Below are 13,780 nucleotides of genomic sequence, written 5' to 3'. Positions count from 1 at the left end.
TGAATGAATTGAGAAACCTCAACCTTCTCCAGACACAAATATATTCTGGCAATCCACTAATTAGAAGTTGAATCAGGCGATGTATGGTTTCAGCAACATGGTGCCTACAATGCCGCTCTTGCTAGGAAATGTCCCGAAAGACATTTTCGAAACAAACTGATAAGTGGATGAGGCAACATTTTGTGGCCAGCAAGATCTCCTGATTTAACTCCTGCACATTTTTTCTTATGGCTTTATGTTATAATTTATAGATTTGAAGGTGATAAGATTAATAATTTAAATGAGTTGCGAATTGAAATTCGAAATTGCATGCAAACTATTAGCCCAAAAACACTTGCAAACGTGCGGCGGAATTTTTATGAACGGTTTATATTCGGTCACTGTTCTGCTCAAGAAGGGGACCGATTTGAGCATTTAATGCAGTTTTGATTTTTATTGTAATTTCCATTAATTAAATTTTTATTATTTTTTTTGTTGATTTCTAGAATTTAATTTTGTTTCAGGTTTAAGGGTTGTATTTTTTTTCTTATTTAATTTTGAAAATGAAAATTATTTGAAATAATTTTAATAGGAAATTTTAAATAACAATCAAGCAACCTGGCTGTTGAAAAGCAAGCTGGCAATATTACAGAGTTTATGCAGTACGACAGCTGATCTCTACTATGTTTACTTCGTTTTTTCCATACTATAAATGGAGATGTGCGAAAGCGTGCACTCCTCCATATAGCTACTGTCGTGAAATATACTGTATACTGCCGAAGTACCTAAACTACATAGTACATTTTCACGTCGAAAGCCTCAAAAATGAACAAAATTGTAATATTTTGACATTAGAATTTTTTACCTCATTTAAGGATTACAATCTTTTTTCATCAAAATAAATAGCATAAGGAACATGGTTCATAAGGCTTATTATCGCACACGGGGACTGGAGCGACAATGAGCTACATTATGAAACTTGTATGTTAATATACTATTTCACGAGTGATGAAACAAACCAACTGAAAAGTATTAAAAGGGAAAAAATTCCATTCAAAGCGTAATTGTTTAATAAATTATTTAACGTTCGAGGAAATTATTTATTGTTATTACCATAGATGATCGCGAATACTTTGTTACAATATCTCTCAGACATGTACTGCTAAGTGATTAAACAAATTTTATTAATATGTATAGTAATATCATCTATATTAAGTGTTTAAACACACATAATTAAATTCGAATAATATTTAAGTTGTGTAAATGCTCGGAAACGTTGCACTCGTATAATTATTCTCAGAATCGCGTTCTGATGAAAAATAATTTATATTTTAATATAACGAAATTTTATCTAGTGTTATCCGATGAAAATTGATCCCAGCATAATTCACTGTTTGCGATGAAACCAGGTTATTTAATCCTCATGTTTATGCGTTATCCTTACATTATGTATATAAACAATGTAAAAAAAATATATATTAAACTTGGGACACGCTGTATAAAATAAAATGGTATCCTCGGTTTCTTATTATTTCCATTAAAAATTGATTCTTTGTTGTTCTTGAATAACTCTTTATCCTTGTTTACAAAAATATAACCCTATGCACTTCGATATTATATCCCTACATTATTCATATAGCACTGACTTAGGTCAAAAATAATTTGCAATTTAAATATTATTTACGTACACATATCGAGATTAATGAGATTTTAACCTGGTCATATGACCAGATGACCTCACACTTCGAGGTTTTCTGAGTTTAGTAGTGCATATTGTGGTATGTGAATAGGTTATCGGTATTCATAACGCTCTTTGAAACTAAACATCTCATTTTCCTTATGCACTCAACCATGATTTTATATTTGCAAAAAAAAATGGGTAACTTTATAATGATAACTTCTTCGCTCAAGACATGCATTTACAGAAAAAACAAGCTGAGATTACCGATCTGGGTTCTAAGTTGGTCAGGTGGCACCCTTTGGTTTTTAACGAAGCAACAGAGCCTCTTCCAGTAATTTTTGGACACTGGAGAGCTGGTTAGGTACCGGTGTCTCGAATAAAGCTCACTTTTTGCTTTAGTACATATATTGTATCGCTCAAATTAAAAAATAAAACATAAGTATTATTTCACAGACAGCGATCCGATGATGATGGGTATCGAAAAATGATTTCGCTCTTAGGTCAACTTTCCGGTTTTGACCGACAAAACATTCCACTTAGGTGGAGAAGTTTGATATAAAGTGCATATTTTTTGTTTTTTTAACCATTGCTTTTACAATGGAAATCAATGGGCTATCAGTGTTCAATATTTTACGTACAAATGAGGTATCCACTTTAACTCCCATTAATAGTGTAAGTAAAAATAACATACCGCAGTTTATCGCTTTAAATGGCTTAGATAGGTAATCAGATGCTTTACACACTTGTGGTAACTGACGAATCTTCATGCGTTAATCCGAGTATAATTACCGAAATATAATAATGCGGTTGAATTAGCATTTGAAAGTAACACTTATTCACTGTGTGTATTATGAAATTTTATACTAAGTAGATTATTGCTAATGGATGAATAGATACGAGTATAAAAAAATTATTGATCTTGCACATTTATGGTTTATTAAATTGTAAATCGAAAATTTGTTTATCGATTTTGTTGATTTGATTTGATTGCCTTCAAAATCCTTAGCTGAGGAATTTTGTTTAACTAATTAATCGTCTTGACTTAAAATCGCAGAACCGCAGATTTAAATACTCCTACTTAACTGAAAAAATAAAATAAAATAACAGCAAATGTACTTGGTGTTAATGTGAGAGGCATAAGTTATTATGTCGTTCATTTGGGTTGTGGTTAAATCGAAACCACATAATACTTGAACATCAAAAGTTCACACTCAATGACAAAAAATCGACTTTTAATAACCTTGTCGGATTTTGCGGCAAAAAGTATGATTTTTCTTGAAGAAATTACCACTTTCATCAAAAGAGTTTGAACGCAATGGAATAATTTTCTTTTGTTCGACTTAACGAGGGAAAAAATTCAAAGCTGCTAACTTACGTGAATTAATCAAATAGTTATTGTATTATAAATTGAATGTGGATTTAAAATTAGTATGGGATTGGTGTTTTTTGCACTTAAATCTATTTTAAAAATAAAACAGATGCTAGGAGCTACCTCGAGATTAACTGCACAGCGATACATACGTCGGTTTGCAGACCTTTAGAATTTGAATTTTTTATTTTTGTACTACAACTAATTTTCAGAAAACTGCATCTAAATCATTGAAATATCCAGAGATAATATTCCATACCAACGTATTTCACATTATAATTCCACTCAGGCTCGGCCAGAGCTCTCAATTTAAAATCCTTCAGGGTACTTTAAATTTTATTTTTACTCCTTCAATTTAAAATCGCATGCGAAATGACAATTACTTACGTTGAATGGAATAACAAAACTCAAATGAAACAACAAAAATGAATCACTATAATTACTTATCTCTGACTGTCCGCCCTCAAAACACAAGTGATACTGAATTCGGAAAAGCGACTCAAATCAGCGTAAACACAATTCGGATAATCATGATTTTTCATGTAACGTTTCAACCTTGAGCTTCATGTATATTATGCAAAAGAAAAAATAGTGGGAGTAATCAGTTTTGCCACCAAGATCAAGATCCCATTATTAAGTAATTTCTTCGACGTTACGATTGAGCATCCACGTTTGAATGTCTATCATAATAATGAGATTCGTTTCAAGTTTACTGACGGTAAGTATGATAATGAAATCTGAGCTGAGCAATTGTTGTTATAAACTATTTTCACTATAAAAAGGTTATTAGTATCTAATTAATCTTGTGAATAGGAGTTGTAAATAAGAAACATGTGTGCACTTCTATTGATCTCTGGGTTCTCTCAAAACAAGAGCCGATAAAAATGTTCGAGAATTCTTGAGTTAGGCCTCATCAAGCATTGCTCCCATTTGACGCCTCCATAAAACCTGTAGATATGTGTATTGCGTACATATCCAGAAACACTCTGTATACAACTCTGAAAACTAGAAATTTGCCGTGGTCAGTTGAGTGCACTGAAATGACGCCTTACCCGCAATCGCGCGATAAATAATCACTGTAAGTGCACGGGAAAACTGCCCTGCATATCACAGGCTTAGATAAGGATAGTACAGCCGTTAGATTTTATTTCGAGATCTCTAAGATAAGATGTTGAGAAAATGAGTAGGAACCAGCAGCTTGTGTGACAAAAATGGAGAGGTATTTACAAGAATGTGTGAACGATATTCTTGTTTATTCATTTGAAATGGAAATTCACAAAACTTTAAGCTATACAAATATAGTTGAATTTTGCTACGAAAACCTTACTTAACACCTATCTACTTAAAAAAATGCAAATATTACCAGCTCTTCCAAAGCTGCAGCGAGTACCTCAATTCCATAGATCATTTACCTTTTTCAAAATTCAATAATTAAAAGTATCGCCCATTACACATACCGAAATGTACTTTCCCGTGCATGACTTCCCGCGATCAATTTCGTCTCACCATGGAATTTATCACGCGCGCAATGGAAAACGCTTTTTTCTGGATTGCTGTAATGAAATGGCTTAAATATGTATATTATGAAATTAAGTTTTATCCGATCGCATCTTTATTGTTCGATCCCTTTAATTATTAGTTAAGTCTTTGCAATCATGCGTGTTTTGAGCGCTTGCCGCCATAAGGTCGACATTCGAAAATATACAGGATTTCAGACAGTCAATGGTACATTAAGCATTTGTGAAAAACTGAACATAGAATCGTTGTGTACTGTTAAAGTGATGTGGTTTTCGCAACTCTGTGCCAATTTTTCACGAAATAAACTTTTGGAATTTCGCATACATGTATTTGTGGTCCTGAACTCCCTGATTGGTGGCTTTGAAGATGTATTTTTTGAGAACCGCCTCCGAACAGTCTTTATTTTTGGACCTATAGAAAAATTGAAAATGCTGCCTTACAAAGAATTCCATGCAAATTCGAGATGGCTGTATAATTTCGTTCCTTCTAGAAATTGTCTTTTAGCTCGGAAGGCATTCTTTTATATAATTTTACCCATCATGAACTCTGATCCTGCAAATTCCAAAACAAAAACGTTATTAAAGTTCTATATTTTTAAGTCCTTTGCATTAAAATCAGTCATAATAATCTCCGGATAATCATAGTGATGTAGGGATTAAAGCAAAGGAGATTAGAATTCCATTATGTTTGAACATCTCATATAGCTCGTGTGTGTACATATGACCTTTATCTTTGCACTAATCTTTGTTCAAGCAAAGGAAAAAATTGGAGATTCATTTTGACTGATGAGATATCAAGCTAAATCAGTTTTTCTACAGGGTAAAAAAAGAACAATGAAACTTAGACGAACTTACAAACGAATATTGCGATAGAACCCAATTTGGTCCAACCGAAAATTCATATTAAGAGTCATATAGTCATATTTCCATTATTATAGGTCCTACGAAAATCCCGAATTAGCAAAGCTTTTAATTTTTCACAAGATCATCAGAGTCTAGTGTCAAATCGTATAAATCAACATCACAATTTATCAAACTAACAACACTTTTTTTTAATGGACCAAAGGTTGTAAATTATGTTGACAATTATTATCGTCTTCATAAAGCAATAAGTTTTGTGTAGAGCTATTTTTAATGCCATTGCTTTATCTGTTCCCGAGATATCGACGTTTGAAGTTTAGAGTGACAAAAAGTAGGTGCTTCCCTTGCTTTGAAAATTTTTTAAAAATCTAAATTTTCGATGAGCCGTTTTTCAGTTAAATGGAATGATATGAGTCCTAGAGCGATCCTGGATACTTCAATTGGGATCCTGGAGCCTTGGAAAAGCATTTTTAGAGACCTTCATTTTACTACACTAGCACCATACTAGTATAGGCAAAAAGATCAATGCTTTTTCCGCAGTAAATATCTTATATGAATTTATGAGTTGCTGCATTACTTTAATATAAAATATCGTATAAGAGTTCTTAAGACGCTTTTACAATAGTTTTGTTCGTATGTTTACTACCTTTATAAAATATATTTAGAGCACATTTGTTTTATAAAGCGACGTCCACATTGATTCTATTATTGCTTTAAAAACATTATTTAGTGCACCGCACTAAATATTCTCAGTGTACATTGACTTTACAAGCTGTATTGATTGTCTTTCATAGTTGAACCATGGAATAAGAAAACATTAGCGAAGCACAGCCCAATGCTTTTAAAACCCTCTATGTCGAACGTACTTTTCGGGTATTTTCTTCGTGTTGAGCGCTTCAGCATTAGCAACATACGCATGAATGACGCAGTAATGATACTTATTCGTGTTAAGCAGTTGATTAAAGTAACTTTGTAAAACGGTTCCTTTTTTAGTTGATACTTTTAAAGCATTGCCCTGGACTGACGGGAACAAATTTATTTGTTCGTAGAGTGTATGCAACGATTACAAGTGTGATGCCAATTAACTTATTCGGTGACACATAATGACTTATTTGCTCTCTAGATTTGATAAGTTTGACTACGCCATGACTTTTTTCGGTTCATTTACTACCACAAAGCATTGAATTTTCAAGGTTTTTAACAAGCCAACATGCATAAGTTTTAATTTGAAATTTTATGTCTGCCCTTTTCTCTTTGACTCTGCCCTCTAAAAATCGATCTCTGTCCCGAAACCTAATCACGGGAACCTTGTCTTGTTCTTTACAGGAATCCGGACATCAGAAAATTAACTATTTGTAGTTTTCTTAGTTTTATTGTTTTGTTAGTTGAATGGACAAGTATTGGGAACGAAAATTAATCGTGCGTTTTTACTAGAGTCGAGCGTTACTTAGTTTTCACAATTGAAAGTTTATCTGTACCAAATGCTGTAATACACCTCTTTAGGTACTTACCAAAAGCTCTTCTAACGCCACCAGAAAGCCCCTAGGTAGAATTCAAATTAATGTCTATTTCTATCATTGTGCGTTTGCAATTCACGTAATTTCCTATAATTTTATTCCTTAATTTACTAGAACGTATTTGTTTGCACCATTGTTAAATACTTTAACTTTTCTCAGTCTTTGAACAACTTTCCTCACTAGTTTTATTACACACTGCCCCGGGAACATGACTTCAATAATTGTATAAAAATATTCGGATAAAATCTCTTTCTACTCTACCCTAATTTAGCAGTTGAAAATTATAGAAAATAGAGATTTTTTGGGCAAATTTGAACAAAGATACAGGTAGAATAGTGGTCGCGAAGGGAGTTCCGTCTCGACTGCCTGCCTCCACATCCATTTCCATTATTTTCACCTCCATTCTGATAATTTCCACCAACTTCTTTTACGATACTAGCATCCCTCTTCCGCGCATGCCGTCACAATCACACCCTCTCATTGGCTCTAAGCCTGGTTCTTGAACAGACCACCAAACGAATATATACTCTATGAGGAACTTCATCCCAGATTATGTAACTCTCTCTGTCTTGCACAGCTAATGATACTGCAGAAATTGCTGTAGCTATATGCAAGGGAAATGGTCAACTCCCGAACAAGGATGTAAGATCTCCATTATGAAAGTCATGCGCTAGTATTGATTTCTGAAAGGGGCAGTTATGTAGGAGTTTTCGCGCTGTGGCGGAAGTTTTCTGATCGGTATTGGTTACGTTCTGAGTCTATTTCGGGTGTGATTCAAAAGGGAAATGAATGATATAAAATTGATGAAGGAAGCACGAGCGTTCGCTCAAATTAAAAAAAAGTACCCTTGTTTGCGATCATAATTTTTTAATGGGTAATAATCATGCCGCTAGTTTCAACTTTGTGGTTTTATGAGCTCTGAAGGCAAAACTCTTTGACGCATGATAGCGAGAATATCGACATGTATTTCGGCAAGCATACGGAAAAATTCGTTTTGCAAGTAAGCAAAGATTGGCAAACAAATCGGTTATTTGAGAATTTTCAATCAGACACCGTATTCTTTAAATCTGGATTAGATTTCGATTGTGATTTTACCAAGTTTAATTGTCGTTTTAAATAGGAATTCGGCGAATAGGATTTGAAATCTTTGCAACAATTTGTTATCTGTAAAGATCTCGAAAAGTCTTCGCCAAATCTTGTTGAAAGTTCATTAATAAGGCAATTAAAGTTGGAGAAACGGAAATAAAAATCGAATCCAGATTTCGAGAATCCGACGTCAGGATTACAGACGGATTGAATATATTAGAGAATATTGATCATTGTCAGTTAAAGTGCTGATGATATCTCCACTGGAGCACCTTAGACTGTAAATTTGGGGAATGGGAAGGGGATTTCACCATAAAAACTGAACTAAACTCTTCGATATGATCTATAAATTTCATAAGATATGAGTCGAAATGGAATTTTTATGTATCTTTGTTTTATTCGTTCACAAATAAATACATAATCCTTTGAAAGCTTTTTTGGAATGTTACTGTGGATTACTATGGTAAAAGTCTCTAAACTCCCTTAAGAAGGAAAAACCTTAATCTCCCAACACTGATTTCAATTTCAGTTAAGAATAAGAGCGGCGTTTAAACCAGCCTTCGTTTATCTTTTCAGTACAAATTAATCTTTTTCGTACGAATTATGGTTCATTTTCACTATAAATTCGGTTTCCAACCCATATCCGTTCCAAATACGTTCCGTAATTTATCGTCTACACAAATTGATCTGTATATTCCAGAGAATACGTCATCCAGTTACATGCCTATTCAATTTATCAGCTCAATTTACACATTGCCAATATGAAATTGTACTTAACGCTTACGGAACAAACATGGGAAGGAAACTGAATGTATAGTGAGAATCTACCTTTATGCGCAGGTTACAACCGCTACCAGTGTTGCCAGCATGGAAGAAAAATAGTCTATGTGCCGACTTTTACTTGGGATGGTAGACTAGTAACCTAATTACTTATATCAGTAACTGATAAAAGTAGATTTTCCAATTGGACCGGCACATTAAACAGCGGCTGATGAGCGAGCTACTGGGTACTACTAAATAGCTGTTATACAGCAGTAAAGAACTCGCATGTAAGCTATTGGATAAGGATAAAAAATCACTGAAAATCTTTTTTGAAAGTTTATATCACGTTTTAAGTTAGCTTATTTTTACAATAGTGACCTAAACAATAGTTGATAGCAAGTGAACACTTCAATGGTAGGACCAAATAATTACAATTTATAAACATCCACTCAAAGGCGTCAATCATCACATACGTACAATCAAAGGCCTTCATCGTCGGAAATAAAAGTTTTGTTCTCCATTGCGTGTTTTTCTTTCTCTTCATCAACTTTCGTTATGTTATCTTTTATCGTTGCCCAATTCTGAAGCTCTCCAGATGCGAAACATCCATAAACAATGGCGCCAAACATGTAAATGCCCGCTGAGATATAAAATACAATTTGCCACTCTATAATTTGCTGAGAAAAAAAGTAAATTAATGAAAAGGCTGAAAATGAAAAAATGAGTACATACAGGTGGTTTCGAGACTATGTAACCAGACAAAATGGGACTGATAATTCCTGGTAAGGTGGCAATAGTGTTTCCTATACCCATTATTACACTGGCATATTGAGGAGCTACATCCAAATGATTCACACTTAAAAAATCATAGTTTCTCAGCAAAATATTTACTCGATTTTGCAGGCACTTTATACCTAAAGCCAGCCCAAGCGAACGCTCCCAGGCCAACAGCCAAAGTCAAACAAAACACAGTTCCAATCTTATCCGACCAAAAAGCCGCACCCATCATGAAGATAGTCTGGGCCAGAAAACCGCTGCAATTAAATATCTTCCGAACTTGAGTTGTAGTTAGAATCCCCTTTGACCTCAGCCAATCAGCCCATTGGCCAGCAAATTGCATCATTAAGGCCATCACTAAGTATGGAAAGCCAGATAGGAAGCCTGATTTGCCAAGGTCATAACCATGGATATCTGAAATTCGTGCAAATGAAAAAATCTTCAAGATACTCCAGTTTTAATTAATTACCTTTCAGATACTTTGGTAATTGAGTTAGTAAGGTATAGAAACCCCAGTTTTCGCTAAAGTGGGAAATTACGATGGCCCACACAGCAGACGAAGTCAAGATTTTCATCCAAGGGATGTCCAACTTCTTGTTAAAGGTGGTCTCTTTAAGGGAATTTAAAATGTAATCTAGTTCTTCTTTTGTGATGTGTTTATCTTCTTCTGGCGAGTTGGCTACCAGGACCGTCCAAAGGGCATACCAAATTAACCCCAATGCTCCTGCAAGAACAAATTAACATTTTCCTCCACTTCAACAATATATGACTTTGCGTTTATTATCTACGAAGCAATAAGTATCGCACAAATGTATATATATTTAGTAATTAACTTAATCCGTCTATTTTCACATGAAAAAGTTATGGCATCGCTTTGTCTGAGGCGACAACTGCGTATGATCGAATCGTACATGGAAATTTTAATATATCATAATGGCTTACCAGAGAAATAGAATATACTGGGCCATCCAAAAGCATTTGCCAGATAAGCACATGTAGGCATGGCAAATACAGTGCCGGCATAACTTCCCGAAAACGCAATGGTGGCTAGTTTGCTTCGTTCTAAAGGTGGGGCCCATTTGGCCCACACGGCATGAATGCATGGATATGTAACACCCTAAAACGTAGCAAGATACCTGAATAATCTTAAGAGCCAAATTATTCATGTTCTGTAGCCTTAACTGCAAGCTACTTTCGATCATTGATCTAAAGTATGAATATTGGTTAGATTCTTGGATTCTATGGAAATTAGCTTCATGCTTAGTGCTTTACTAGAGCTTCTCCGCTAAACTTTCGGATCCAGAGCAATAATATGAAAATCGTTTTACCTCAAAAATACCCTCAATAATTCTCACAGCCAATAGCAGGTAGACATTGGCATAGGCAAGCCAAGGTGTTACCAAAGTTAAAGCAGCAGTGACTGCTACTCCTGATCCAAATATCACTTTTCCTCCGAATTTCGTTGCCAAGTATCCTCCTAATAGCTGTGTGGTGATATATCCGTAGAAAAAAGAACTAAGGATGTAGCCCTGCAGCTCGTTATTCCAATCAAATTCGGGTCCCTAAAGAGACTCGAAGTAAAAATTCGTTTTTCTATATGAATTGATTTGTTTGTACCAATGACACCTTGGTACCATTTTTCAGGACCTCGAACCTGTCCTGAGTCATAGCAACTATCGCTATGCTTAAATTTACTCGCAGAGAATAAATGTTGAAAAATCCGAAGAAAGCTAAGGTAGCGACGATGTAGCGACGTTTGTGCCAAAATTTCCATGCTGAGTGGTCTTGACAATTTTTTTCAGATATTCTGTGAAAAGAAAATCAATTTATTCCCAATAGTCTACAATGCGCAAATGGCAATAAATACGTAGGTATAGAAAATGATGGTGCGTTATTCCTATTGTTCCATTGTTGGACAAGTAGCAAAGCACAGGTTCATGTTAGAAAAACACGTGCATTTTATGTTAAGACCACAATAATAGCTACGAAAATTATTTTTTGTTGATACTGAAATTCATAAACTAATGGTCAGCTATGGTAACCCGTGTCCTGTTACCTATATTTTGATGATCAACAAAAGTGCCGGACTCCTGCTGAAGCTGGATTCATTTCTAGAAGCTATGGCATATTTATGAAACTAACAAAAAATCTTCACGTACAACGCATCCCCCTGTACCTTAAATTCACAACGCAAAATGGAAAACCCTCTAAATTGACAAAAAAAATGCCTAATTTCAGTCTCTTCTGGAATAAAGAGCTACTGAGAGAGTTAGAAAAAACAGCAATTACGCAACAGAATTATTCAAAAAACCAGAGGGAAAGTTGTCTAATTCTGATGAAAAAAAATGCGAGAGATTCGATATTCGTATGGCGATGGTCCAATTTCCGTATTTTGAAAGTATCATTAATTTGAAAATACAGGTATGACCTTATTGCCTTCAACGCGAATATTTTGATGAGTTAAAATTCGGTTCAATAGGATTGCAAATATGCATCAATAGCCCAATCTTTACGAAACAATCACTTACCTACTTATACTTAAATATTAATCGTACTTACTCTCCGCACTTGAAATTGCCACAATCGTTTATCCAATAGGATCTGCAACACTTCTTCCGATCCGAAAGAACCATATTGTATAAAACTGTTGCTGGGAACTATGACAAGTACAGGTAGATACTTTGAATTAAATTGCAGAATTCTTTTGTGTGATTGGCATTCACTTAGAAGCCATTGTTTGAGGAGTGGAACTGTATCAGCGATAACACTGACATTCTTTGATTACAAGAACCACACAAGATTGGTAATATGCGGTATGCGGAACGGTTATTGCAGAAGCTTGCTAGATATACAGGAAAATATAAAGGCGGTCCACTCTCGCCTTCGATTGGGTTTTATACTTTCTACTATACCATATTTTTCAAGGGTATAGTGTGTGGAAGAATAGCGAAATCAATTAAGGATGTTTAATAATGCCTTACATAATTGGAGCAAAAAGATCAACCTTATTATCTATCATTGGGCTAGATCAAGTAGAAAATCGAAAGAAAAACTATGTAATAACATATTTAAAAAAGGATTATTAAACGTTTATCTAAACTTGACCTTTGTATGTTAACAACTCACTTTTTGTATTGGTATGAAAAGTGAAGTATTATGTCATTGATCAAGCTTAAAGAAAATTTTACATAATAATCTTAATTAAATCTTCTATTATGGGCGATATAAGTCATTTTGAAAGAAATAAGCACAACTGAAGCTAAAAATTGAATAATTCATGCAACATATAAAATTCAGGGTGATTTAAAAGTCTCTGTCAGATCTAAGGGTAAGCGGGTCTGGAGGAAAGTTACAAAGCAAATTCATATGGCCCTGAACCTACTTACGAATCCCTAACGTCATTGGCGTATCATAATATTTTAGGACCTAACAAATTTCTGCAAAATCATTTTTCCTCTTTATTCTTCTCTTAGGCTATTATCTCAAAATTACATGATAAACAATTCTTCATTTTCGCAGGAACTATTAGAAAAAATATCTCTAAAAATATCTTTGGAAAATCCTCATATATATAAATAATAACATACTGGGTGTCTCATTTTGGTCGTATCTCAAAAAGGCGATATGCAATTCTTTTTTCTTTAATATCATAAGATATTTAAGAAAATTCTGTACAACTTTTATAGTTGACACATTCAGGTAGCAATGCTAAGGGGGTATACATTTTCGCGTGACCTTTACATTCCATTTCGGTCACCCGGTATAAATCTGGACGTAACTTCTGCACACGCGTGTTACCGAACCGTCCAAGTGCATGATACACAACGCGCCATCTGTATGGCAGTAGCCGTATCGCTCTGTCTGCAGGACAGGCAGTTAGGCAGACGTTGGACAGTAGGCCCCTTAATATGGGTGTCTACATACCATGCTTATAGTGCGATCCCTGTTAGTCCAAGAGCATTTTAGACGGAAATTTCAGTAACGTGGTTACAGTTTATAAGACATTTTTTATCATATTTTTTTATTATTATCATTCAAATAATTACACGGATGATGGGACACCCTAGATATTACCAAATTCGCAACTCGGCGATTACCATCATTCAACCTGTCAATCATCAGTTATGTTTCTTTACGTTATCAACGCAGTATGTGCCATATTACTTGCGTGTTCAAACTTCACTCAACCCCCCTTGGTTGAATAACATATAGGAATGAATAAAAAAATGCA

The 13,780-nt window shown here is 34.6% G+C and overlaps 2 protein-coding genes across 10 annotated transcripts in view; both read right to left on the bottom strand.

The window, feature by feature from the left end:
• Positions 1–7,276, bottom strand: part of Ndae1 (Na[+]-driven anion exchanger 1) — a 38,689-nt gene extending 31,413 nt beyond the window's left edge. For 8 of the 9 annotated variants that reach the window (XM_066397966.1, XM_066397962.1, XM_066397968.1 and 5 more), the window contains exon 1: positions 6,919–7,276. The gene's annotated coding sequence lies outside the window, so the exon portion shown is untranslated. Of the gene's footprint in view, positions 1–3,416; positions 3,552–6,918 lie in introns of those variants that run through there. The other variant, XM_066397965.1, reaches the window with a different exon arrangement.
• A 1,851-nt stretch (positions 7,277–9,127) lies between these two features.
• Positions 9,128–12,426, bottom strand: MFS9 (major facilitator superfamily transporter 9). The gene is made up of 8 exons (XM_066397973.1): positions 12,109–12,426; positions 11,167–11,356; positions 10,878–11,111; positions 10,492–10,666; positions 10,019–10,273; positions 9,687–9,963; positions 9,505–9,628; positions 9,128–9,449 (listed from the first exon to the last, which is right to left on the bottom strand). Exons 1-8 carry the CDS (start codon positions 12,180–12,182, stop codon positions 9,252–9,254), a joined length of 1,527 nt encoding a protein of 508 aa, XP_066254070.1. The 5' UTR covers positions 12,183–12,426; the 3' UTR covers positions 9,128–9,251.
• Between the last annotated feature and the right edge of the window lie 1,354 nt (positions 12,427–13,780).

This window comes from Euwallacea similis, chromosome 16 (genome assembly GCF_039881205.1).
Source record: "Euwallacea similis isolate ESF13 chromosome 16, ESF131.1, whole genome shotgun sequence".
NCBI classification, from domain to species: Eukaryota; Metazoa; Arthropoda; class Insecta; order Coleoptera; family Curculionidae; genus Euwallacea; species Euwallacea similis.
The sequence above is the reverse complement of the archived record's forward strand: the minus strand, read 5'-3'. Positions and strand labels throughout refer to the sequence as shown.

Coding starts and splice junctions, on each gene's coding strand:
- MFS9 (XM_066397973.1), bottom strand. CDS start 12,182: ATGGTTCTTTCGGATCGGAAGAAGTGTTGCAGATCCTATTGGATAAAC. Junction 11,357..12,108: donor GGCAATTTCAAGTGCGGAGA/GTAAGTACGATT, acceptor TTCTTTTCACAG/AATATCTGAAAAAAATTGTC. Junction 9,450..9,504: donor ACATAGTCTCGAAACCACCT/GTATGTACTCAT, acceptor TTTTTTTCTCAG/CAAATTATAGAGTGGCAAAT.